The 27,890-nt window shown below is 46.0% G+C and overlaps 1 protein-coding gene across 5 annotated transcripts; it reads left to right on the top strand.

Annotated features, from left to right (window-relative positions):
• Positions 1–218: 218 nt before the first annotated feature.
• On the top strand, positions 219–26,717 carry LOC108710711 (aryl hydrocarbon receptor nuclear translocator-like protein 2). Of its 5 annotated transcripts, none has more exons than XM_041585806.1 (17): positions 225–376; positions 9,820–9,942; positions 13,627–13,774; positions 13,870–13,908; positions 18,311–18,468; positions 18,622–18,701; positions 19,447–19,539; positions 19,807–19,924; positions 20,180–20,317; positions 20,407–20,635; positions 21,744–21,850; positions 21,939–22,089; positions 23,563–23,624; positions 23,731–23,839; positions 24,751–24,838; positions 24,966–25,050; positions 26,486–26,717. In XM_041585806.1, the coding sequence occupies exons 3-17, from the start codon at positions 13,635–13,637 to the stop codon at positions 26,608–26,610; spliced, it is 1,722 nt and encodes a 573-aa protein (XP_041441740.1). In that variant the 5' UTR covers positions 225–376; positions 9,820–9,942; positions 13,627–13,634; the 3' UTR covers positions 26,611–26,717. The 5 variants fall into 5 exon arrangements, with proteins under 5 accessions (XP_041441738.1, XP_041441737.1, XP_041441740.1 ...); XM_041585805.1 differs by lacking the exon at positions 225–376 and adding an exon at positions 7,370–8,171; XM_041585807.1 differs by lacking the exon at positions 225–376 and adding an exon at positions 9,709–9,727.
• Positions 26,718–27,890: the final 1,173 nt, after the last annotated feature.

Below are 27,890 nucleotides of genomic sequence, written 5' to 3'. Positions count from 1 at the left end.
GGAAGCGGAGAGTAAGTGAAACGTGAGGGAACAAGATGTAACTGACTTGTGTTGCCGGTGGGGCTCCTGTAGGACAGACAGGGAGAGACAACGTAGTGTCGGAGAAGGTACAGGGTCCCCATTTCCGGTTTCTGCGAGGGGCTCGGATAGACGCTTTCCGGTTTCCAAGGAGACGGCGGTAAGACCGCCTCGGGGGAGTGTCCATTGGCCAATGAGCGGGAGCGGCGCGTAATGTGGGTGGGGCCGAGCTGTCAGTGAGGAGCAGGAGAGTGTGAGGGAGAGGCAGAAGGAGAGAGGCGCCCGCTCGTGTCCTGGGAGGTGCGGGAGGAGGAGGAGATGGCGGATGTCGCTGCTGGGGATTCAGAGGAAATGCCCGGTAACTTTATTGACTTCTTACTTGTCTACCTACTCACCTGCCTTACTATTTACCCACCTACTCACTTGCCTTACTATTTACCCACCTACTCACTTGCCTTAGTGCTCTGTCCTACTCTGTGTAACTCTGTCACCTGCTCACCCACTTATCTGCCACAGTACTCACCTCTTTACTCTCTTTACTCTCTCCTCTTTACTCTACTCAACTCTCTACTCACCTCTCTACTCACCTCTTTACTCTACTCACCTCTGTACTTTCCTACTCACTTCTCTACTCTCCTACTCACCTCTCTACTATACTCTCTACTCTCCTCTTTGCGCTCCTCTCTACTCACTTCTTTACTCACCTCTTTACTCACCTCTTTCCTCACCTCTTTCCTCTCCTCTCTACTCTCCTCTCTACTCACCTCTCTACTCTCCTCTTTACTCACCTCTCTACTCTCCTGCCTACTCTCCTCTCTATTTACTTCTTTACTCACCTTTCTACTCACCTCTCTACTCTTCTCTTTACTCTCCTCTTTACTCACCTTTCTACTCTACTCACCTCTCTACTCTCCTGTCTACTCTCCTCTCTACTCTCCTCTTTGCTCACCTCTCTACTCTCCTGCCTACTCTCCTCTCTATTTACTTATTTACTTACCTCTCTACTATCCTCTTTACTCACCTCTCTACTCACCTCTCTACTCACCTCTCTCTACTCTCCTCTTTACTCACCTCTCTACTCTCCTGCCTACTCTCCTCTCTATTTACTTCTTTACTCACCTTTCTACTCACCTCTCTACTCTTCTCTTTACTCTCCTCTTTACTCACCTTTCTACTCTACTCACCTCTCTACTCTCCTGTCTACTCTCCTCTCTACTCTCCTCTTTGCTCACCTCTCTACTCTCCTGCCTACTCTCCTCTCTATTTACTTCTTTACTTACCTCTCTACTATCCTCTTTACTCACCTCTCTACTCACCTCTCTACTCACCTCTCTACTCACCTGCCTACTCTCCTCTCTATTTACTTCTTTACTCACCTTTCTGCTCACCTCTCTACTCACCTCTCTACTCCTCTACTCTCCTCTCTACTCTCCTCTCTACTCTCCTCTTTACTCTCCTTTACTCTCCTCTCTACTCACCTCTCTACTCTACTCTCCTCTCTACTCACCTCTCTACTCTCCTCTTTACTCACCTCTTTACTCACCTCTCTACTCTCCTCTCTACTCACCTGCCATAGTGCTCTGTCACCTTCTCACCCACTTATCTGCCCCAGTACTCTTCTCTCTACTCTCACCTCTACTCTCTTCTCTACTTTCACCTCTACACTGTATTCTCACCTCTCTACTCACCTGCCTTGTCACCCACCTACTCACCTGCTCTGCTGTATTGCCCTCTTACCCACCCACTAACCTGCCCTTATACCCACCTGGCACTACTTTTTATTGTTACCTGCCCACCCCGCCCTTGTACTTACCCACTGATTCACCTGCCCTAGTACCCACCTGGCCTAGTTTCCTTGCGTCACTCTGTACTGCCAACTACTTATCTACCTACTTACCTCTTCTGCTACTTAGTTGGTATGTGGCATAGTGCCCGGTACTCACCCAGCATAGAGCTGTGTGTTACTCACTGATTCTCTCTCATCGACTTACCTGCTATAGTACCAGTTACTTCTTACCATTGTACCTTGTGCTCATCCCCTGTCCTCTCACTTACCTGCATTGTGACTTACCTCTAAGCTCCTTCTGTATTCAGTTGTACCCTCCTACAGTTCCCACCAGCTATCCCCATTGTGTTCTTTCTATGTTCCCTTCTTTGCACCCCAATTGTCCCCCTCTTTTTCACTGACCCCACAGAACCAGTCTCACTCTCATACGTTTACTAAAGGGAAACTCCACCAAAATAACTACAAAAATATGAAAATATGTAACTCTAACCAACTTCCCAATATCCATTCATTCCTCATTCTCACTGGGTTTATAGTTCTGTGTAACTGTCATTGTGTCTGTCCCTTTCTCTGCACTGCTGCTTCTGACTCCTGATACAACTTCCCAATATCCATTCATTCCTCATTCTCACTGGGTTTATAGTTCTGTGTAACTGTCATTGTGTCTGTCCCTTTCTCTGCACTGCTGCTTCTGACTCCTGATACAACTTCCCAATATCCATTCATTCCTCATTCTCACTGGGTTTATAGTTCTGTGTAACTGTCATTGTGTCTGTCCCTTTCTCTTCTCTGCACTGCTGCTTCTGACTCCTGATACAACTTCCCCAATATCCATTCATTCCTCATTCTCACTGGGTTTATAGTTCTGTGTAACTGTCATTGTGTCTGTCCCTTTCTCTTCTCTGCACTGCTGCTTCTGACTCCTGATACAACTTCCCAATATCCATTCATTCCTCATTCTCACTGGGTTTATAGTTCTGTGTAACTGTCATTGTGTCTGTCCCTTTCTCTTCTCTGCACTGCTGCTTCTGACTCCTGATACAACTTCCCAATATCCATTCATTCCTCATTCTCACTGGGTTTATAGTTCTGTGTAACTGTCATTGTGTCTGTCCCTTTCTCTTCTCTGCACTGCTGCTTCTGACTCCTGATACAACTTCCCAATATCCATTCATTCCTCATTCTCACTGGGTTTATAGTTCTGTGTAACTGTCATTGTGTCTGTCCCTTTCTCTTCTCTGCACTGCTGCCTCTGACTCCTGATACAACTTCCCAATATCCATTCATTCCTCATTCTCACTGGGTTTATAGTTCTGTGTAACTGTCATTGTGTCTGTCCCTTTCTCTGCACTGCTGCTTCTGACTCCTGATACAACTTCCCAATATCCATTCATTCCTCATTCTCACTGGGTTTATAGTTCTGTGTAACTGTCATTGTGTCTGTCCCTTTCTCTTCTCTGCACTGCTGTTTCTGACTCCTGATACAACTTCCCAATATCCATTCATTCCTCATTCTCACTGGGTTTATAGTTCTGTGTAACTGTCATTGTGTCTGTCCCTTTCTCTGCACTGCTGCCTCTGACTCCTGATACAACTTCCCAATATCCATTCATTCCTCATTCTCACTGGGTTTATAGTCCTGTGTAACTGTCATTGTGTCTGTCCCTTTCTCTGCACTGCTGCTTCTGACTCCTGATACAACTTCCCAATATCCATTCATTCCTCATTCTCACTGGGTTTATAGTTCTGTGTAACTGTCATTGTGTCTGTCCCTTTCTCTTCTCTGCACTGCTGCCTCTGACTCCTGATACAACTTCCCAATATCCATTCATTCCTCATTCTCACTGGGTTTATAGTTCTGTGTAACTGTCATTGTGTCTGTCCCTTTCTCTTCTCTGCACTGCTGCTTCTGACTCCTGATACAACTTCCCAATATCCATTCATTCCTCATTCTCACTGGGTTTATAGTTCTGTGTAACTGTCATTGTGTCTGTCCCTTTCTCTTCTCTGCACTGCTGCCTCTGACTCCTGATACAACTTCCCAATATCCATTCATTCCTCATTCTCACTGGGTTTATAGTTCTGTGTAACTGTCATTGTGTCTGTCCCTTTCTCTGCACTGCTGGTTCTGACTCCTGATACAACTTCCCAATATCCATTCATTCCTCATTCTCACTGGGTTTATAGTTCTGTGTAACTGTCATTGTGTCTGTCCCTTTCTCTTCTCTGCACTGCTGGCTCTGACTACGTGTACCAATGAAACAAAGTCACTAAGCAGCTCCATTTCCCATAGAAATCTTCCTTCTCCTTCTCACACGTCACATAGTCAGTTATTTCAATTGCAGGACCTTCAGGGCATTGTGGGGAATTAACTCTTGGCTTGAAGGGAGTGAACTAGGAAAAGTAACTGGTTACTAGGATACTGCTTCCCCTAGCAACCAGGCAGTGGGTTGAATAGCAGAGGACTAGGAAACAATTGAATGCAATACAAAAGAACAATAGCAATAGCCTCTACATTAGTATTACTAGGGACTGGTGACCCTAGCAACCAGGTGCTCTTAAGAATATCAGTGTCTGCATCTCACCAGACTCTAATTCTAAGATGAATTTCTCCTTTAACGACATACATTTGTTCTTTCCAACAACCTCATGTATTTTGGCAACAACAACAACAATAATAATAATAATAATAATAATAATAATAATAATAATAATAATAATAATAAGGCTACAGACTGAGTGTCAGATCTGTTTCAGGAGTCTCGCCCAAAGCCTGCCGAGTCTCCCTCTTTGTACTGAGGGTGAAGCTTCTGAGCACATCACACCGGCCAGTTTAGTTTTACTTGAGAATTCCATTATCCAGACTTTATTTTCATTCAGGGGGTTCAGCATCATGTAATCACCCCCACTTTCTCTCACTGCCATTTACACAAGATTTAGTGCTGCCGTGTCACTTTAGGGGTTCACATTTCTTGGATTTTGATTGATGTGATAGTGGTTTTGTTTGCTCTGCCGCAACTAAGCTTTATTTTATCTCCTGCCATTCTGCTCAATCATAGGAAGTAGAGACAGTCACACGACTACCAGGAAATACACTCCCCAATGCAAAGGAAGTAGAGACAGTCACACGAGTACCAGGAAATACACTCCCCCATGCAAAGGAAGTAGAGACAGTCACACGAGTACCAGGAAATAAATTCCCCCGTGCAAAGGAAGTAGAGACAGTCACACGAGTACCAAGAAATACACTCCCCCTTGCAAAGGAAGTAGAGACAGTCACACAGGTACCAGGAAATACACTCCCCCATGCAAAGGAAGTAGAGACAGTCACACAAGTACCAGGAAATACACTCCCCCGTGCAAAGGAAGTAGAGACAGTCATACAGGTACCAGGAAATAAATTCCCCCGTGCAAAGGAAGTAGAGACAGTCACACGAGTACCAAGAAATACACTCCCCCTTGCAAAGGAAGTAGAGACAGTCACACAGGTACCAGGAAATACACTCCCCCATGCAAAGGAAGTAGAGACAGTCACACAAGTACCAGGAAATACACTCCCCCGTGCAAAGGAAGTAGAGACAGTCATACAGGTACCAGGAAATAAATTCCCCCGTGCAAAGGAAGTAGAGACAGTCACACGAGTACCAAGAAATACACTCCCCCTTGCAAAGGAAGTAGAGACAGTCACACAGGTACCAGGAAATACACTCCCCCATGCAAAGGAAGTAGAGACAGTCACACAAGTACCAGGAAATACACTCCCCCGTGCAAAGGAAGTAGAGACAGTCACACAAGTACCAGGAAATACACTCCCCCGTGCAAAGGAAGTAGAGACAGTCATACAGGTACCAGGAAATAAATTCCCCCGTGCAAAGGAAGTAGAGACAGTCACACGAGTACCAGGAAATACACTCCCCCGTGCAAAGGAAATAGAGACAGTCACACGAGTACCAGGAAATATCCTCCCTGTAAGCACTGAAAGAAAATCCTTGTTTCTGTTATTAAATCCCAGTTGTCTCTGCAGGACACGGATAAAGCTAAAACGACACATTCAGTCACATGTTCATACTTGTGCTTTTCTTGCTAAATTATCCTGTCTGGCTTGTCTAGGACTGATGACATGTAACTTACCTAATGAATCTAAACATTCCTCGCGTGTGTGTTTGGGAAAAAAAAGAGATTTGGTGTGGGGGTGCAGCAGGAGCGGTCGTCACATTCAGGGGGTGATGTAGACTGTAAGCTCTCTGTACTTGTCACACACACTGTTATAGGACATGCTGGGCCTGGGTTATATCCAGTCTGAACTGCTTTTATTCCAAGAGTTGGGTGGGAACTACTGCTGTACAGGAATAAATATGGGGGTGCAGTCTCCCACTCTCATTCCCCTATGGCTCTATACAAGGATTATGGTAATTACCACGTATAGAGGTAGGTTGTACCTGTCTCAGGATCCCTGAACAACAACTTCCCCGGAATAGTGGCAAAGCGAGAGCCACGTGACCCGTTTCTGGGCTAATGAGGCACCCGTGTTATTATTGCAGTATCGCATCCCATGCACCCGTCTCTGTTTTACTCACTATCGTTAGAAGTAGGTCAGGGCGGGACTCACACGAGCGTGATCTTTCCTTCCCAGAGTTCCCGGCTCCTGCACCAGCGACGTTAACCCTTCTCTGCTCAGTATCCACTGACTGTTAAAGAAGAAGGAAAGCTACAGACCCATTTTATTGCCAATAGATTAGCCACAATAGTGCAACTATATTTATTTTGTAGAATGCTTTACCATCCTGAGTAAACCGCTCTAGAAGCTCTCTCTGTTTGTTTAGGATAGCAGCTGCCATATTAGCTTGTCATGTGACATCACTTCCTGCCTGAGTTTCTCCCTGCTCACTCATAGCTCTGGGCTCAGATTACAGCAGGGAGGGAGGAGGAACAAACTGAGCATGCTCAAGCCCTAGCCCTGGAGGTTTAAGCTGAAAACAGGAAGTCTGATACAGAAGCCCATGAGTACACAATAGAAGGAGAGAGGAACAAACTGAGCATGCTCAAGCCCTAGCCCTGGAGGTTTAAGCTGAAAACAGGAAGTCTGATACAGAAGCCCATGAGTACACAATAGAAGGAAAGAAACTCAGAGCAGCATTACTTTGAGGGGTTACTTACTACTACTTACTTTTAACTAGGGATTGCACTGAACCCAGGATTGGAATAGAGATTCGGCCAGGATTCTCCCTTTTCTAGCAGGATTCGGCTGATTCCTGCTGCCCGGCCGAGTCCGAATCCTAATTTGCACATGCAAATTATGGGACCGGGGAGGGAAATCGCATGACTTTTTGTCACAAATCATGAAAGTAAAAAATGTTTTCCCCTTCCCACTCCTAATTTGCATATGCAAATTAGGATTCGGTTCGGTATTCGGCCGAATCTTTCACTGGGGTTCGGCCGAATCCAAAATAGTGGCTTTAGTAGCTTTAACCTTTCCTTCTCCTTTATCTGCCAATCTGGTCAGGCTCACTTTCTGTCAGCTCAGTGTACGGTTAACTGTCAGATTACCCAGTAAAGGAGGCTCCTCCCCTAGGTCACATGACGTTGGTTAGCTGTGTGACTTGAAGTGAGCCTGCCCAGCTTGTCAGATAGGCCTTGTTAGTCTAGAAATGCAACAGGTCGTATGTGACTCACTTTTCTCAACCAACCCTGACTATTCCTGTTACTGACGTGGGAACCCAAATACACGACGTTCCCCTGACTCATCCATAAACCGCTGGCAATTTGCATTCGCCTTTCAGCCCGACTTGCCAAAACGCCTATTTCAGCCTTCGCTGCTTCCGCCCCCTCGTTAAATCCGTTCCGACTCTTTAACACCTAAATATCCCGACGTTTGTCTCCATCGCTGAGAAGGATCTCTAACAAGGTCGCCGCTTGAAAAAGTTCTATTAACAAAAAAAAGTTGCAGATTTGTAAGTAGAATCCAATGAATTCATTGGATTTAAATAATGATTATAATTTCATTCTACATACGGAACTTACATCTCTTCTTGTGTTTGTGTGTAACGATCTGTCTATACAATTTGTTGTGTTGTTAATGGCCAGCACATGATGATTGGATGTTGCTAAACCCTTTGTGATTGGCCGTTTATCTTTTAAATAGTGTGCCTCATGGACTGGTTCTTTAGCCTTTGATTAAGTGCCCAGGCCCAAAGGGGGCACGAAACGATTCAGATGCCGTACATTTTTTGTTATTAAAACTTTTTCAAGCACCTTTTTTTTCCGACTGATTTCCAGTTTCTGCCAGACTTTGTTCTACCGGATTGTGTGATTACTTCCCTTAGCTGAAAGTCTGGGGCATGTACCCCCCGACCCACCGTCGCTCATGGTAAGTGGATTTCTACAGATAGGGGTCTCTTTATTTTCATGTTTACAGATTTATAGAAACATTGGGGTAACAGTCACCCTGCTATAGTTCCAGGGGTACCCAGGGTACAAATAAACACTCACCCCAAATCTCCCCCTAACTGACCTTCAGACTGGGCCCCCTTAGCTCATAACAAGGTTACAGATATATAGAAACATTGGGGTGTCACCCTGCTATAGTTCCAGGGTACAAATAAGCACTCACCCCAAATCTCCCCCTAACTGACCTTCAGACTGGGCCCCCTTAGCTCATAACAAGGTTACAGATATATAGAAACATTGGGGTGTCACCCTGCTATAGTTCCAGGGGTACCCAGGGTACAAATAAGCACTCACCCCAAATCTCCCCCTAACTGACCTTCAGACTGGGCCCCCTTAGCTCATAACAAGGTTACAGATATATAGAAACATTGGGGTGTCACCCTGCTATAGTTCCAGGGGTACCCAGGGTACAAATAAGCACTCACCCCAAATCTCCCCCTAACTGGCCTTCAGACTGGACCCCCTTAGCTCATAACAAGGTTACAGATATATAGAAACATTGGGGTGTCACCCTGCTATAGTTCCAGGGGTACCCAGGGTACAAATAATTACTCACCCCAAATCTCCCCCTAACTGACCTTCAGACTGGGCCCCCTTAGCTCATAACAAGGTTACAGATATATAGAAACATTGGGGTGTCACCCTGCTATAGTTCCAGGGGTACCCAGGGTACAAATAAGCACTCACCCCAAATCTCCCCCTAACTGACCTTCAGACTGGGCCCCCTTAGCTCATAACAAGGTTACAGATATATAGAAACATTGGGGTGTCACCCTGCTATAGTTCCAGGGGTACCCAGGGTACAAATAAGCACTCACCCCAAATCTCCCCCTAACTGACCTTCAGACTGGGCCCCCTTAGCTCATAACAAGGTTACAGATATATAGAAACATTGGGGTGTCACCCTGCTATAGTTCCAGGGGTACCCAGGGTACAAATAATCACTCACCCCAAATCTCCCCCTAACTGACCTTCAGACTGGGCCCCCTTAGCTCATAACAAGGGCCCCTGTTCTACCTGATTGATCAAGGACAATATAGTCTGTGGGCTGTTTCTAGGGCCAGAGACGTTGGCAACCAGAGATCAGTGTATGCAGCTCCATACAGTAGTATCCATGGAGTGAGGCACCCGGCAACCCAGAAATAAATAGCCGGGATAAAGGCCGGTGGCTCCCAGCTGAGTGGCATTGAATTCTAAGCCCTCGTGCTCCCTTTGTTGTGACTGTTCTGACGGATGAATCGATTTCTGACTTTAAACAGCTCAGCGGGAGTCGGAGTTAATCCTGCTCTAGTTACTTTAAATGGAGGGAATTTAGCCGACTGTATTTATAAGTATTTAGGCTAGTGCTGTACCCACTACATGTGCACCCGCGGGAGGAATCCTTTGTCTCTCTGCTGGGGGTTAAACTCAGCCGATTCATGTGCCGGATACAGGGACACAAGTTATTCTGCACCGACAGAAAAACTCCATTGGAAGGTGATTGTCAGCTCCCTGGCTACAGAGTTTCTTATTTATATAAAGGATAAATGCAGGGATTACACTTTGTTCCTTTGTTTCTCCCCCTACAGAATGAACACACATTGCTCTTCATACAGAATAGAGAAATGAGAATATTCATAGGAATAAATACAGACATATGAACACTCAGGGTGGACTGATTAACCCTCATCTCTCCACTGATCTCCATACATGTAAGTTCATTGGCACAGACCCCACTGTCAGCTCAGAGCGGCCCCCAAGCTTAATCACCCCATAGATATGACACTTCATCAAGTACTAACACTCCATGTGTCTGGCACTCTAACAGCTCCTGTTAACTCTTGCTGGCTCAGTTATTGGTAACTGTTTGCACTTGGGAGTGTATTTCCTGCTACTCGTGTAACTGTCTCTACTTCCTTTGCACGGGGGAGTGTATTTCCTGGTACTTGTGTGACTGTCTCTACTTCCTTTGCACGGGGGAGTGTATTTCCTGGTACTCGTGTGACTGTCTCTACTTCCTTTGCACGGGGGAGTGTATTTCCTGGTACTCGTGTGACTGTCTCTACTTCCTTTGCACGGGGGAGTGTATTTCCTGCTACTCGTGTGACTGTCTCTACTTCCTTTGCATGGGGAGTGTATTTCCTGGTACTCGTGTGACCGTCTCTACTTCCTTTGCACGGGGGAGTGTATTTCCTGCTACTCGTGTGACTGTCTCTACTTCCTTTGCACTTGGGAGTGTATTTCCTGGTACTCGTGTGACTGTCTCTACTTCCTTTGCACTTGGGAGTGTATTTCCTGGTACTCATGTGACTGTCTCTACTTCCTTTGCACTTGGGAGTGCATTTCCTGGTACTCGTGTGACTGTCTCTACTTCCTTTGCACTTGGGAGTGCATTTCCTGGTACTCGTGTGACTGTCTTCTACTTCCTTTGCACGGGGAGTGTATTTCCTGCTACTCGTGTGACTGTCTCTACTTCCTTTGCACTTGGGAGTGCATTTCCTGGTACTCGTGTGACTGTCTCCTACTTCCTTTGCACGGGGAGTGTATTTCCTGCTACTCGTGTGACTGTCTCTACTTCCTTTGCACTTGGGAGTGTATTTCCTGGTACTCATGTGACTGTCTCTACTTCCTTTGCACTTGGGAGTGCATTTCCTGGTACTCGTGTGACTGTCTCTACTTCCTTTGCACTTGGGAGTGCATTTCCTGGTACTCGTGTGACTGTCTTCTACTTCCTTTGCACGGGGAGTGTATTTCCGGCTACTCGTGTGACTGTCTCTACTTCCTTTGCACTTGGGAGTGCATTTCCTGGTACTCGTGTGACTGTCTCCTACTTCCTTTGCACGGGGAGTGTATGTCCTGCTACTCGTGTGACTGTCTCTACTTCCTTTGCACGGGGGAGTGTATTTCCTGCTACTCGTGTGACTGTCTCTACTTCCTTTGCACGGGGGAGTGTATTTCCTGGTACCCGTGTGACTGTCTGTACTTCCTTTGCACGGGGGAGTGTATTTCCTTGTACTTGTGTGACTGTATCTACTTCCTTTACACGGGGGAGTGTATTTCCTGGTACTCGTGTGACTGTCTCTACTTCCTTTGCACGGGGGAGTGTATTTCCTGGTACTCGTGTGACTGTCTCTACTTCCTTTGCACGGGGGAGTGTATTTCCTGGTACTCGTGTGACTGTCTCTACTTCCTTTGCACGGGGGAGGGTATTTCCTGGTACTCGTGTGACTGTCTCTACTTCCTTTGCACGGGGAAGTGTATTTCCTGGTACTCGTGTGACTGTCTCTACTTCCTTTGCATGGTGGGGAGTATATTTCCTGCTACTCGTGTGACTGTCTCTACTTCCTTTGCACGGGGGAGTGTATTTCCTGCTACTCGTGTGACTGTCTCTACTTCCTTTGCACGGGGGAGTGTATTTCCTGGTACTCGTGTGACTGTCTGTACTTCCTTTGCACGGGGGAGTGTATTTCCTGGTACTTGTGTGACTGTATCTACTTCCTTTACACGGGGGAGTGTATTTCCTGGTACTCGTGTGACTGTCTCTACTTCCTTTACACGGGGGAGTGTATTTCCTGCTACGTGTGTGACTGTCTCTACTTCCTTTGCACAAGGGAGTGTATTTCCTGGTACTCGTGTGACTGTCTCTACTTCCTTTGCACGGGGGAGTGTATTTCCTGGTACTCGTGTGACTGTCTCTACTTCCTTTGCACGGGGGAGTGTATTTCCTGGTACTCGTGTGACTGTCTCTACTTCCTTTGCACGGGGGAGTGTATTTCCTGGTACTCATATGACTGTCTCTACTTCCTTTGCACGGGGGAGTGTATTTCCTGGTACTTGTGTGACTGTCTCTATTTCCTTTGCACAGGGGAGTGTATTTCTGGGTACTCGTGTGACTGTCTCTACTTCCTTTGCACGGGGGAGTGTATTTCCTGGTACTCGTGTGACTGTCTCTACTTCCTTTGCACGGGGGAGTGTATTTCCTGGTACTCGTGTGACTGTCTCTACTTCCTTTGCACGGGGGAGTGTATTTCCTGGTACTCGTATGACTGTCTCTACTTCCTTTGCACGGGGGAGTGTATTATCTGGTACTTGTGTGACTGTCTCTACTTCCTTTGCACAGGGGAGTGTATTTCCTGGTACTCGTGTGACTGTCTCTACTTCCTTTGCACGGGGGAGTGTATTTCCTGGTACTCGTGTGACTGTCTCTACTTCCTTTGCACGGGGGAGTGTATTTCCTGGTACTCGTGTGACTGTCTCTACTTCCTTTGCACGGGGGAGTGTATTTCCTGGTACTCGTATGACTGTCTCTACTTCCTTTGCACGGGGGAGTGTATTATCTGGTACTTGTGTGACTGTCTCTACTTCCTTTGCACAGGGGAGTGTATTTCCTGGTACTCGTGTGACTGTCTCTACTTCCTCTGTACAGGGGGAGTGTATTTCCTGGTACTCGTATGACTGTCTCTACTTCCTTTGCACGGGGGAGTGTATTTCCTGGTACTCTTGTGACTGTCTCTACTTCCTTTGCACGGGGGAGTGTATTTCCTGCTACTCGTGTGACTGTCTCTACTTCCTTTGCACAGGGGAGTGTATTTCCTGGTACTCGTGTGACTGTCTCTACTTCCTCTGTACAGGGGGAGTGTATTTCCTGGTACTCGTATGACTGTCTCTACTTCCTTTGCACGGGGGAGTGTATTTCCTGGTACTCGTGTGACTGTCTCTACTTCCTTTGCACGGGGGAGTGTATTTCCTGGTACTTGTGTGACTGTCTCTACTTCCTTTGCACGGGGGAGTGTATTTCCTGCTACTCGTGTGACTGTCTCTACTTCCTTTGCAAGGGGAGTATATTTCCTGTTATTTTCAGCAGCCACGTGTTGCTTTATGGCAGTGATTTTGAAGATAGGAGCAATAGTGTCAGTAGTGATATGACAGAACCACTGCCTGTGACAGGCCCATATACATTACAGCACTGCCGTCTGGAGAGGCGTGTGATTGGTTTAACATAAAGAAGCTATAGAATGTGCTGTGTCAGTCAGGCTTAGTAGTAAATTGAGATAAACAAGGAAGTTGCTGAGGTTCCTTATAAAATACCCTGGGGCAGTTGGGCAGGATGAACGAGCTTTATCAGAAGTCTGTGTGTGACAAATACAGGTAAGAATTCTGCGCCTCTCCCTGGCGTATGGAACACACTGTCTCCCTTGTTGCTCTGCCAGCTCATCTCAATGTGGCACCCGCCTCTCTATTAACCCTGTCCTGCTGGTTTTGGCCAGAAGAACTTGGGATAGAAAGGAGACTACGATCACAAGAAGATCAATATTATTGAGTGTCAAGTTACTGATAGAGGAAGACTTTGCCTTTAATAGTTTAGATGTCTGACCTGTGGTTATTTGCCCCTATAGAGACCCTGATGATGGAGTCGAAGGAGTGTATGGCCGTCTCTAGTATCCTGGGCCCTATACCTGCCTCATCCCTGGTCACCTCCAGCTCCTTCAGCCCAAGTGCCTTCAAGTTTCCCAGGAAGAGGAAAGACAGTGATTCTGACGACCAGTAAGTGACTTCCAGTGGCCCCTGACTGTACTTGCCCTTGTGCCTCCCTGCAATTGCCCATTTGATTCTATATTTTGTACTTATTTTGCCTACAGAGTCACGGAGGGTTCAGAAATGAGTGACGTCCAGGGAAGGTGAGTTGGACAATGAGCCGGGTACAGGTAGAATGTTGTGGATCACCCACAATGCACTGGGCTTGTTCTTTGTCAGCACCAAGAAGCACCCACTTTTAGTCATGGAGCCCACCTATTCCGGGTTGGGTTTAGACCCTTTTCCACCTGGATGTATCTCTGCCCTGATTTGGCTTGATCTGTTGGGTTCTTCCCATTCTCTACAGACCTGGCATTTTTATACCGAAACAGGAAACTATTCCACAAAGAGAGTCACATGAGTACCACGAAATACACCCCCCCCCCCGTGGAAAGGAAGTAGAGACAGTCACATGAGTACCAGGAAATACACTCCCCCGTGCAAAGGAAGTAGAGACAGTCACACGAGTACCAGGAAATACACCCCCCCCGTGCAAAGGAAGTAGAGACAGTCACACGAGTACCAGGAAATACACTCCCCTGTGCAAAGGAAGTAGAGACAGTCACACAAGTACCAGGAAATACACCCCCCATGCAAAGGAAGTAGAGACACAAAGAGAACAACATGAGTACCAGGAAATACACCCCCCCCCCGTGCAAAGGAAGTAGAGACAGTCACACGAGTACCAGGAAATACACTCCCCTGTGCAAAGGAAGTAGAGACAGTAACACAAGTAGCAGGAAATACACCCCCCATGCAAAGGAAGTAGAGACAGTCACACGAGTACAAGGAAATACACTCCCCCGTGCAAAGGAAGTTGAGACAGTCACATGAGCACCAGGAAATACACTCCCCAGTGCAAAGGAAGTAGACACATTCCCACGAGTACCAAGAAATACACTCTCCCTTACAACGGAAGTAGAGACAGTCACACTATTAGAAGGAAATACACTCCCCATTGCAAAGAGAAACAGTAACACGAGTATCAGGAAATACTCCTCTGTGCAAAGGAAGTAGAGACAGTCACATGAGTACCAGGAAATACATTCACCCTTGCAAAGGAAGTAGAGACAGTCACACGAGTACCAGGAAATACACTCCCCCGTGCAAAGGAAGTAGAGACAGTCACATAAGTACCCGGAAATACACCTCCCCATGCAAAGGAAGCAGAGACATTCACACGAGTACCAGGAAATAAACTTCCCAGTGAAAAGGAAGAAGAGACAGTCGTACGAGTGCCAGGAAAAAAACTCCCCCATGCAAAGGAAGAAGAGACAATGGTACGAGTACCAGGAAATACACTCCCCCGTGCAAAGGAAGTAGAGACAGACAGTCACATGAGTACGAGGAAATACATTCCCCTGTGCAAAGGAAGTAGAGACAGTCACGCGAGTACCAGGAAATACACTCCCCCGTGCAAATGAATTAGAGACCATCGCACAAGTACCAGGAAATGCACTCTCCCATGCTAAGGAAGTAGAGACAGTCAAACAAGTACCAGGAAATACACGCAAGGAAATACACTCCCCCGTGCAAAGGAAGTAGAGACTGTCACAGGAGTACCACGAAATACACTCCTCCATGCAATAGATGAATAGACAGCCACACAAGTACCAGGAAATGCACTCCCCCATGCAAAGGAAGTAGAGACAGTCACACAAGTACCAGGAAATAACCCCCCCCCATGCAAAGGAAGTAGAGACAGTCACACGAGTACCAGGAAATACACTCCCCCATACAAAGGAAGTAGAGACAGTCACATGAGTACCAGGAAATACACTCCCCCATGCAAAGGAAGTAGAGACAGTCACATGAGTACCAGGAAATACACTCCCCATTGCAAAGAGAGACAGTCACACGAGTACCCGGAAATACACTCCCCTGTGCAAAGGAAGTAGAGACAGTCACACGAGTACCAGGAAATACAGTCCCCCGTGCAAAGGAAGTTGAGACATTCACACGAGTACCAGGAAATTCACTCCCCCGTGCAAAGGAAGTAAAGACAGTCACACGAGTAGCAGGAAATAAACTCTCCCTTGCAAAGGAATTAGAGACAGTCACACGAGTACCAGGAAATACACTCCCCAGTGTAAAGGAAGTAGTGACTGTTACATGAGTACCAGGCAATACATTCCCCCCTTGCAAAGGAAGTAGAGACAGTCACAGGAGTACAAGGAAATACACTCCTCTGTGCAGAGGAAGTAGAGACAGTCACCTGAGTACCAGGAAATACATTCCTCCATGCAAAGGAAGTAGAGACAATCACACAAGTACCAGGAAATACACCCCCCATGCAAAGGAAGTAGAGACAGTCACACGAGTACCAGAAAATACACTCCCCCGTGCAAAGGAAGTAGAGATATTCACACGAGTTCCAGGAAATACACTCCCCCATGCAAAGTTAATAGAGACAGTCACACGAGTACCAGGAAATACAGTACTCCCCCATGCAAAGGAAGTAGAGACAGTCACACGAGTTCCAGGAAATACACTCCCCAGTGCAAAGGAAGTAGAGACAGTCACACGAGTACCAGGAAATACACTCCACCTGTAAGTTTCTATATAGTATATATATATATATATATATATCAATATTAATAATATTATATCAATATTAATGATATACCTCAACCCACTTACTAGGGTTTCTGGTTCTTTTGAGCAAGCAGACAATGAATCCACACCAATGAGCGTATAGTAAAGTGATGTATTGTAAAATAAATCAATTGATTGTTCTACATAAATCATTACACTTACTAAACAAAAATTACTATATTTACAGTTACACATTACACAAGTCTACATAGTTGTTACCAAAAAAAACAGGGGAATAGAGTTCGGCTTCATCTCTGCCTTCCCCTCTGGTCTTCATTCCTCACATGTCTTGTCCCAGGCTCCTCTGGCTTCTCCAGCTCTCTAGCTGCCTCCTCTCAGCTGCCCAGCCCTTCACATGTTGTCTAGTGTTCTTTTATCCTGGGTTCTCACCTGCCCCCACAGAAACCCTCCCAACTGCCAAGATGCTGTGATAAACCCCCAACTTGCCTACATCCTGTTGAGCAAGTTCTCTCGCATACACAATCAGTTTTATGGTCCCCACAGCAGACATAGGCCTTAGTAATCACAGGAAAACCTTTGTTATGATAATCAGGGCTTCATGTAAGTTCCCTGAACAACAGCTTTCATATTAAATAACAAAATCAAGATGGCAATTTCTTACACACCGTGCAAAGGAAGTAGAGACAGTCAGACGAGTACCAGGAAATACTCTCCCCCAGTGCAAAGGAAGTAGAGACAGTCACACGAGTACCAGGAAATACACTCCCCCGTGCAAAGGAAGTAGAGACAGTCACACGAGTACCAGGAAATACACTCCCCCGTGCAAGGAAGTAGAGACAGTCACACGAGTACCAGGAAATACACTCCCCCGTGCAAAGGAAGTAGAGACTGTCATACGAGTACCAGGAAATACACTCCCCCGTGCAAGGGAAGTAGAGACAGTCACACGAGTACCAGGCAATACATTCCCCCATGCAACGGAAGTAGAGACAGTCACACGAGTACCAGGAAATACACTCCCCCATGCAATGGAAGTAGAGACAGTCACACAAGTACCAGGAAATATACTCCCCCATGCAAAGGAAGTAGAGACAGTCAGACGAGTACCAGGAAATACACTCCCCCGTGCAAAGGAAGTAGAGACAGTCAGACGAGTACCAGGAAATACTCTCCCCCAGTGCAAAGGAAGTAGAGACAGTCACACGAGTACCAGGAAATACACTCCCCCGTGCAAAGGAAGTAGAGACAGTCACACGAGTACCAGGAAATACACTCCCCCGTGCAAGGAAGTAGAGACAGTCACACGAGTACCAGGAAATACACTCCCCCGTGCAAAGGAAGTAGAGACTGTCATACGAGTACCAGGAAATACACTCCCCCGTGCAAGGGAAGTAGAGACAGTCACACGAGTACCAGGCAATACATTCCCCCATGCAACGGAAGTAGAGACAGTCACACGAGTACCAGGAAATACACTCCCCCATGCAATGGAAGTAGAGACAGTCACACAAGTACCAGGAAATATACTCCCCCATGCAAAGGAAGTAGAGACAGTCACATGAGTACCAGGAAATACACTCCCCCATGCAAAGGAAGTAGTGACAGTCACACGAGTACCAGGAAATACACTCCCCCATGCAAAGGAAGTAGTGACAGTCACACGAGTACCAGGAAATACACTCCCCCATGCAAAGGAAGTAGTGACAGTCACACGAGTACCAGGAAATACACTCCCCCGTGCAAAGGAAGTAGAGACAGTCACACGAGTACCAGGAAATACACTCCCCCATGCAAAGGAAGTAGAGACAGTCACATGAATACCAGGAAATACACTCCCCCATGCAAAGGAAGTAGTGAAAGTCACACGAGTACCAGGAAATACACTCCCCCGTGCAAAGGAAGTAGAGACAGTCACATGAATGTAGCCTTAAGGATGACTTTCCCTTGCAGAGAGGCGCACAGAGAGACGGAAAAGCGGCGTAGGGAGAAAATGAATAACTTGATAGAGAACTTGTCGGCCATGATTCCCCAGTGCACCCCATTACCCAGCAAACCGGACAAGCTGACTGTGCTCCGCATGGCCGTCCAGCACTTGAAGTCACTAAAAGGTAAGGCCCAAGACACTTTTAACCCCATTGTTTCTCTGCTACAGAAAGAATCTGAGAACTGCCCCTCCCAGTGATGTCATAGACTGATAGAAATGGAGTCTGGGCATGTTGCTAGATAGGCTTTACAGCACCGCTTTCTGTCTCTGCTTGCAGGATCCAGCCCCTCTTTCGCAGATGAGAGCCTAAAGCCTTCCTTTTTAAAGCATGAGGAGATGAAACGGTTAATCCTAAAGGTAAGACAACTACATTCCATATGTTTGGCTGTAGACTTTGTCCAGGAGGTACAATAAAAATGGAGCCCCTTTGCCTCTAATTGGGCTCCATTCTGTTGTACAGGATCATCTGTTTATCTTGTCCTACTGTCCCATCTTGTTCTACTGTCCCATCTTGTCCTACTGTCTCCATCTTGTCCTACTGTCTCCATCTTGTCCTACTGTCTCCATCTTGTCCTACTGTCTTCATCTTGTCCTACTGTCTCCATCTTGTCCTACTGTCTCCATCTTGTCCTACTGTCTCCATCTTGTCCTACTGTCTCCATCTTGTCCTACTGTCTCCATCTTGTCCTACTGTCTACATCTTGCCCTACTGTCTACATCTTGCCCTACTGTCTCCATCTCGCCCTACTGTCTCCATCTTGTCCTACTGTCTCCATCTTGCCCTACTGTCTCCATCTCGCCCTACTGTCTCCATCTTGTCCTACTGTCTCCATCTCGCCCTACTGTCTCCATCTTGTCCTACTGTCTTCATCTTGCCCTACTGCCTCCATCTTGTCCTACTGTCTCCATCTTGCCCTACTGTCTCCATCTCGCCCTACTGTCTCCATCTCGTCCTACTGTCTCCATCTTGTCCTACTGTCTCCCTCTTGCCCTACTGTCTCCGTCTTGTTTCGCTGTTGCCATGTTGGTTACTTCTCATACCCATGTTGCCCATGTATTGCCACTTCTCTCGGTGCCCTCACCTTGCTGTTGTACATTACAGGTGGCAGACGGATTCCTTCTTGTGGTTGGATGTGACGGAGGAGAAATCCTGTTTGTGTCCGAATCTGTCACAAAGACGCTGAAATACAACCAGGTGCGCGCTGGGGGCCCCACACAAAGGGCCCGTGGCCTCTTGTTCTTATTTCTGATTGTTTAGAGGTGGAATGTACATTTCCAGGGACCGAGTCTCAGAAACCCAGAAAATACATAAAGCTTTGCCCTACTTTCCTCTCTTTCCTGGAAACACTGGCACAATACAATCGGCCAATCATGTGAGCCGAAACCTTAACAGGGAACATTCCAGGAAAGATTGACAGCAGTCATCTGCATTTTTCCCACAATGCCTCTCTTCTCATTCCAGGGGGACCTCATGGGGAAAAGCTTATTTGATCTCCTACACCCCAAAGATGTTGCCAAAGTTAAAGAGCAGCTTTCCTCCTCCGACGTGGCCCCCCGGGAGAAACTGATCGATGCCAAAAGTGAGTATTACACAATGGGCTCTATATATCCCCCCTATAAACACACGGTTAGGGTCTAGAGGGTTCAAGTGAATCTGTACCGTTGCCATGGAAACACACTGACCCCTGTTGGATTAATGTCTGTAACGAGGGGTAGTTGACACTGTTCCGCCTCCCAGCAGCGGCTTCTTCTTACTGTAGCAATGCCAATGTGCTCCCTTATTAATGCAGATTAATTAATTGCATTGACTCAGTCTAATTAAACTATTTTGCAAGCTGGTTTGCAAGTTCACGCGCACTTTCAGGAGTCGCGTCTGCACTGGGGCTCCCGGAGGTCTTTCTTCTGCCGGATGAAGAGCGGCCGCTCCGTTCATAAGGAACAAAAGAGTTTCTTGCACAGCTCCAAGAAAAAGGGTAAGTACACCGATATGTGTTATATTTCTACAGTGCCGACCTATTCCCTGGGTGCGACTGTGCTGATAATGATTGTCTCTCACCCACAGATCACCAACGATATTGCACCATATACTGCACCGGCTACTTGAGGAGCTGCCCCCCCAGCCAAGAGGACTGTGACAGTGACCGAGAGACCACCAATTCCAGGTGTCTGGTGGCCATCGGCAGACTCCACCCCTATATCACCCAACAGGACAACTCCGAAGTCAAAGTGAAACCCACTGTATTCGTCACCCGCTACACTATGGACGGCAAGTTTGTTTATGTTGATCAACGGTGAGAACTTGGCACCATCACATGATAAACCAATGAGCTCTACCCTATAGGCACCTCCCTCCTCCCCATATGTATAAATACAAATATACAGAGAAGGAATGTTCTGGGCACACAATAAGCTATACCCTCATACTGTACTGTCTAAGGGAATCAATATGGCACCTCCTCCTCCTCCCATATGTATAAATACAAATATACAGAGAAGGAATGTTCTGGGCACACAATAAGCTATACCCTCATACTGTACTGTCTAAGGGAATCAATATGGCACCTCCTCCTCCCATATGCATAAATACAAATATACAGAGAAGGAATGTTCTGGGCACACAATAAGCTATACCCTCATACTGTACTGTCTAAGGGAATCAATATGGCACCTCCTCCTCCCATATGTATAAATACAAATATACAGAGAAGGAATGTTCTGGGCACACAATAAGCTATACCCTCATACTGTACTGTCTAAGGGAATCAATATGGCACCTCCCTCCCATATGTATAAATACAAATATACAGAGAAGGAATGTTCTGGGCACACAATAAGCTATACCCTCATACTGTACTGTCTAAGGGAATCAATATGGCACCTCCTCCTCCCATATGTATAAATACAAATATACAGAGAAGGAATGTTCTGGGCACACAATAAGCTATACCCTCATACTGTACTGTCTAAGGGAATCAATATGGCACCTCCCTCCTCCCATATGTATAAATACAAATATACAGAGAAGGAATGTTCTGGGCACACAATAACTATACCCTCATACTGTACTGTCTAAGGGAATCAATATGGCACCTCCTCCTCCCATATGTATAAATACAAATATACAGAGAAGGAATGTTCTGGGCACACAATAAGCTATACCCTCATACTGTACTGTCTAAGGGAATCAATATGGCACCTCCTCCTCCCATATGTATAAATACAAATATACAGAGAAGGAATGTTCTGGGCACACAATAAGCTATACCCTCATACTGTACTGTCTAAGGGAATCAATATGGCACCTCCCACTGAAGTAGTGCATCCTGATTCACATACTATAGTGTTTTAGTGGAATTAAAGTAGTGAAATAAAACAATTGTGTCTGTGCTTCCCCTGCAGAGCCACGGCCATATTAGGATACCTCCCACAGGAGTTGCTCGGGACCTCATGCTATGAATACTTTCATATAGACGACTACGGGCACCTAACTGAGCGGCACAAAGCAGGTATGGGCTCCCGACGCTCTCTGCTCTTCGGGCCACTGTTTTGCCCGTGAGCTCCTTTAACCCTTGGCATCCCACGTTTCTCACGCAGTTCTTCAGAGCAACGAGAAGGTCGTGACAAATTGCTACAAATTTCGGGTGAAAGACGGCTCCTTCGTTACGTTACAAAGCCAGTGGTTCAGTTTCATCAACCCTTGGACCAAAGATCTGGAATACATTGTATCGGTCAATACGGTGGTCCCGTAAGTCCCTCCCCTGGCACCCGGGGGGCATTTCGTTTTTGGGCAACAGTCTCTCTGTCTGTCTCTTTATCTAGACTCCTGAGCAGTCTATGGGGCAAATTCACTAAGATGCGAAGTTGCGCCAGGCGTAACTTCGCCGCACTTCGCCAGGCGTAGTTTCGCCAGCGCTTCGCAAATTCACTAAAATCCGAAGTTGCGCACAGGGGTAGCGTAAGGTTGCGGAGTTGCGCTAGCGTTGATTCGCTATATAAAGCGAAGTTACGCTAGCGAAGGCTAATTTGCATACGGCGCGAAATTCAAATTTCAATGGAGGAACACGTATCTGCACTACAAATGCCTGGGAAACCTTCAAATCTGCAAATAAAAATGTTATTTTGCCCTACACATGTGCCCACTGTCTAGGTAAGTTGCCATGAGTCAGGAAATGTAGGGGGGAGGAAGGGGAGCCCCAAAAAATTTTCGATCTTTTTCAGCCTATGTCATGTAGAAAACACGCCAGCGTTTTTTGGGACTTAGAAAAAATTTTGACTTTTTTTGAAACAATCCCTATCTACTCTATTGCGCTTCGCCAGGTCTGAGGTGGCGAAGGAAGTCTGGCGTAAAAGGTAGCGTTCAGTACACTGCGCGCGTTAGTGAATTTGCGTAGTTACGTCGCTAGCGAAGATTCGCCAGGCGTAAGGTTGCGAAGTAACACTAGCGAAACTACGCCAGCGTTCGTTAGTGAATTTGCGCAGTAGCGAAAATGCCAAACGCTAGCGAATTAACGCTAGCGTTCGGCGCTTCGCGGCTTAGTGAATTTGCCCCTATATGTACAATGGGCAGCTGTCTAATTAGTGGGGAGTCTGCAGACATAGGATAGAGGGGCTGGTCCAGTTAAAGGATAAGTAAACCTTTAAAATAAATGAATGTAAAATTGATGAGGGGGCTATTCTAAGCACTTTTGTCATTTACACTCATTATTTATTTTGTTTTGATTCCAAGATATTAAGGGATACATGTGCTGTTAATATGAATGAATTTTGTTACAACAGCGCCACCTGCTGGTCAGTTTCCCACCAGTCTGACCAGCAAGTAGTCAAGGAAGTTGTCAGGAGAAAGAAAGAGGCTGATGTTCTTCTGCTTAGGAATAAAATTAGAAACCTTTCTCACATCTTTCCTAAGCAGAAGAACATCAGCCTCTTTCTTTCTCCTGACAACTTCCTTGACTACTTGCTGGTCAGACTGGTGGGAAACTGACCAGCAGGTGGCGCTGTTGTAACAAAATTCATTCATATTAACAGCACATGTATCCCTTAATATCTTGGAATCAAAACAAAATAAATAATGAGTGTAAATGACAAAAGTGCTTAGAATAGCCCCCTTATCAATTTTACATTCACTTATTTTAAAGGTTTACTTATCCTTTAAGGAAACCGGACCTCCGTGATCCTCTTTTTGGACCTGTTATTATTATTAACCCTTTCACCATTTTAGGAATCACAATTCATCATCGGAGGAAACTTCATCGCTGCCGAGCAGCTCCCGCTCCTCTCAAGGTACGTTTTTATAACCGCCGTAGAGTTTGGGTTTTGTACCGGAATGTCCACGCTTGCGCTTTTGTGCGTCATCTCGCACCTCTAACGCCGCGTGCTGTCCCATCAGATAACGCCAAACACCCCTTTCTCAATATCCCCGGGACGTCCAGTGAGACCCTGCTCGGTGCCGCCAATATCGGGACCCAGATTGTAAAGGAAGTGATGAGTTTACAGAGGTACTTTTTGTTTTCGTATAATAATAATATATGTATTGGGTTGTGTCTATTAGACCCAGGGGTTCAGCACCATCAGTAGGAGAAAGGGGGGGGGACACTTGTACCGGGCCCTGCGGAATTTTGATCTGAATAGGGGAATAGCTGAATACAATATACAGCCGACTACAAGATTCTGGTTGAGACCCAGACAAATAACTAGTATGGGACCCCGGACTGGCAATCTGTGGGTTCTGGCAAATGCCAGAGGGGCTGTTATAAGGTCCCATAGAAAGTCACTATTTATTGGGCTGGTGGGTCTGTTTGAGCCTCTGTGTGGGCTGATTGGTAGTGATGGGCGAATTTGCGCCGTTTAGCTTCGCCCAAAAATTTGCGAATTTCGCGAAACTGTGAAAAATTCGCGAAACGGTGCCGGCGTCTCCTTTTTGACGCCGGCGCCCGTTTTTGACGCCGGCGCCCATTTTTCGCAAAAAAAAATTTTTGAGAATTTATTTGCTGGCTGCGAATCGCGCAAATTTGCCGCGAATTCGCGCCTGCCGAATAAATTCGCCCATCACTACTGATTGGGCCTCTGTGTACCTGAAATGCCAGGGCCTATTTTAATTCTCAGTCCGGACCTGGACCCCAACGTTTCTGATGGGGGGCACTGGTTCTGGATGACTAGTTGGCAATAGGGACAGGATTCCAGGACTATATTTAGCCCCACCCCCCAATTTTGGCTTTAGTACTGACAGCTTTTCTTTGACAAACCCTCATTAGTTTGGGGGTTTTCTCCAAATAATCCAATTTTTCCCCTAAATAAACCTATTTTCTCATGCACAGAGCTTCAGTGGTCACCACCTTACTGCTGGGGCCGCTGGGATATGTAGTTAATAAGAGCTGGTGTTTGTGCTCTACATGTTTCTTATGTGCAGGTCCAACTCTTCACCTTCAAATGGCGATGTTAGTCCCAGTGGGACCCCAATAAAGTCTCCCCCAGCCCTGACTGACCCATCAACTACCGTGAGTAAAAGCTCTCCCTGTATTTGAATGCCATAGCCCCTTACTGCGCCCAATCAGGGGCAATATACAATTACCCCGTCCTATCACTTTCCCTTTAATCAAGGGCAATGCTTTCCTTGTGTTGCAGGTTCAGAAGGGCCAATTGGCCACAGAGATGGAGAAGTTGGACACAGCCCGTAGCAACAGTGTGACCTCCTATCACCGTTTCCTTAGTAAGAACCTCAGGGGCTGGGCAGTTGCAGTCAGAGGGTTCTGATTGGTCAAAGGGATACTTCTATTTACTATCTTTAAAGTTATATGTAACTGATTTGTGCTGCATTGTTAAAATGTGAGAAATATGGAAAAGCATCGTGGTGGTGGGTGGGTGTTGGTAGGGGTGAGCAGGGCCGCCATCAGGGGGGGACAGGGGGGACAAGCGTACCGGGCCCGGGCATGAAGGGGGGCCCGGCAGTGCTGCATTTTTTGAAGATCCGGGCCCCCCTTACGAGCGCCCGAGCCGTACGTCTTGCCTCTTGCGTTGCCGAATGCGGAAGTGCCGAAAAGCCGAAGCCGATGCGCCGAAAAGACCCGAAGTCACGGAAAAACCCGAAGTCACGAAGCGCCGAAAAGACCCGAAGTCACGAAAACAGCCGAAGCCGAAGTCCTGAAGCCACGAGTTCAATTCTACTGAACACCAGTTTGTGGTTTTGTTTTTTTTTTAATCCCCTGGCCACCAATGTATTATTTTAATATTCTATAGGCCCCTGCCACCAATCTTTTTTTTAAAACTTTTTTTTTGGGGCCCCAATTTTTTTTTTAACTCGTAAGGGGCCCCTTGCCACCATTGGTTTTTTTTGTTCGTTTTTTTAAAAAAAAATTAATTTTCTTTTTGGTGGCCCCAAATTTTTTTAACTTGTAAGGGGGCCCCTGCCACCAGTTTTTTTTCAAAAAAAAATTATTTTTTTTCCAAATTTTTTTTGGGGCCCCAATTTGTTTTTAACTTGTAAGGGGGCCCCTGCCACCAGTTTTTTTTTTTCAAATTTTTTTTTGGGGCCCCAATTTGTTTTTAACTTATAAGGGGGCCCCTGCCGCCAATGTTTTTTTTTTTTTTTTTTCAAATTTTTTTTTGGGGCCCCAATTTGTTTTTAACTTGTAAGGGGGCCCCTGCCACCAGTTTTTGTTTTTTTTTTTTCAAAAAAATTTTTTTTTGGGGCCCCAATTTGTTTTTAACTTATAAGGGGGCCCCTGCCACCAATGTTTGTTTATTTTTTAGTTTTTTTTACATTTTTTTTTGTTGGGGCCCCAAGTTTTTTTTTAACTTATAAGGGGGCCCCTGCCACCAATGTTTTAAAAAAAAAAAAAAAAAAATTAAATTTTTTTGTTTTTGGGGCCCCAATTTTTTATAAGGGGGCCCTGACCATCAATAGCTTTTTACAACTTGTGTGGGGGGGGGGTTACTTTTTTAGCGCTGATGTCTGTGTGGTCTTTTAACTGCGATGTGGAGTGGGCGGGATATGGGGTGGAGCTTGGTCGTCAGTGTGGGCGGGGCCCACGTGATTTCTAATGGCGGCCCTGGGGGTGAGTATCCAAGACTACTCTTAGGAGTAGATTTGTGATTGGAGGCAAATATCAAGGTCCAACTCAAACCATTCTGTCTATGTTTCGTAGGTGACAGTAACGCCTTGAACTTTGGTCAAGATGAAACCACAATGGCGGCTCTTATGAACATTTTCGAAGCAGACGGGGGCCTGGGGGACAGCCAGGAGCTGAGCGACATGCCCTGGGCTCTATAGCGGAAGCCTGTGCTGCACACGGATAATGTACTGTATTTTCTAAGGCTTTCATACCCTTTGTACTTTTGTATTTTTTGTTACCTGATCACCATAGAACCAATCATTTCCTTTCTTCTCATTGATATTGCATTATGGGGGGGCATCCTTGCTCATACACAAACATGTATATCTCATGTTAAAGGGGATATAAACACAAAAAAACATCTTGGCGCGAGGAAAGCAAAAGCCAATACCTTCTGGCTACATGTGCCATTTAAATAATGTTGCAGCCGCCGGTTCTCCTTGCAGTTGGGCAGCTTTTACCTAGACATAAAAGGCTGAACTTGATGGACAGGTAAGCCTTGACTTACTATTAGAGATGCACCGAATCCACTATTTTGGATTCGGCCGAATCCTTTGTGTAACCGAACCGAATCCGAACCCTAATTTGCATATGCAAATTAGGGGTGGGAAGGGGAAAAAAAATGTTACTTCCTTGTTTTGTGACGAAAAGTCACGTGATTTCCTTCCCCATCCCTAATTTGTATATGCAAATTCGGATTCGGTTCGGCCGGGCAGAAGGATCCAGCCGAATCCGAATCCTGCTGAAAAAGGCCGAATCCCGAAACCGAATCCTGGATTCGGTGCACACCTACTTACTATGTAACTATGTTCTTAATTACACTTAATTACAGAGCGTGCAATGAATTGTGGGAAAATTGGCGTATTGACTGCAGGAGAGCCGACTAATGCTACATTGTATCAGTGGTACAAGTAGTCAGTAGTAATTACTATTCGCAAACAATGGGATATATACCCTTGTATAAAATGGGTGGGCTCCCACTTGATCTTTTGGTGTTTGCTCTGGGCAGACTGAAACTCAGATTCATGATATTAGCTGTGTAAAACTGCTCATACCACGAAAAGAAAAATACCAAAATTGTAAAAGTTACGGTGGGTATATTTCCCCTTTAAAATCATTAACAATGAATGTATATTAAGGCTTTCATTATGCAACATTTTGGGTTTACATCCCCCCACCCAAATCTCAGGGCAGCAAGAACCCCAAAAAACCAACCACCGGACTATATATATGTATATATATATTTGATACAAGTAGCCTAGGAAACGTGATTTATGAATAAAATAATTCCAGTGCCCAATGTGATATTTTCTTTAAATGAATCTATAGAAATATATCGACAATAATCAGGTGCACAGACTGCAAGTGATTCCATGGGCACCCCGATAATACACATCAGTGAGTCTAGGTAAGGGTTACATTATCACCCCATCTTTAT

The sequence above is a fragment of the Xenopus laevis genome, chromosome 3L (assembly GCF_017654675.1).
Source record: "Xenopus laevis strain J_2021 chromosome 3L, Xenopus_laevis_v10.1, whole genome shotgun sequence".
Lineage (NCBI taxonomy): Eukaryota > Metazoa > Chordata > Amphibia > Anura > Pipidae > Xenopus > Xenopus laevis.
This window is presented reverse-complemented; position numbering and strand designations above follow the sequence as displayed.

Coding starts and splice junctions, on each gene's coding strand:
- LOC108710711 (XM_041585803.1), top strand. CDS start 337: ATGGCGGATGTCGCTGCTGGGGATTCAGAGGAAATGCCCG. Junction 377..13,626: donor GGATTCAGAGGAAATGCCCG/GTAACTTTATTG, acceptor TTGCCCCTATAG/AGACCCTGATGATGGAGTCG. Junction 21,851..21,938: donor AACTGAGCGGCACAAAGCAG/GTATGGGCTCCC, acceptor TTTCTCACGCAG/TTCTTCAGAGCAACGAGAAG.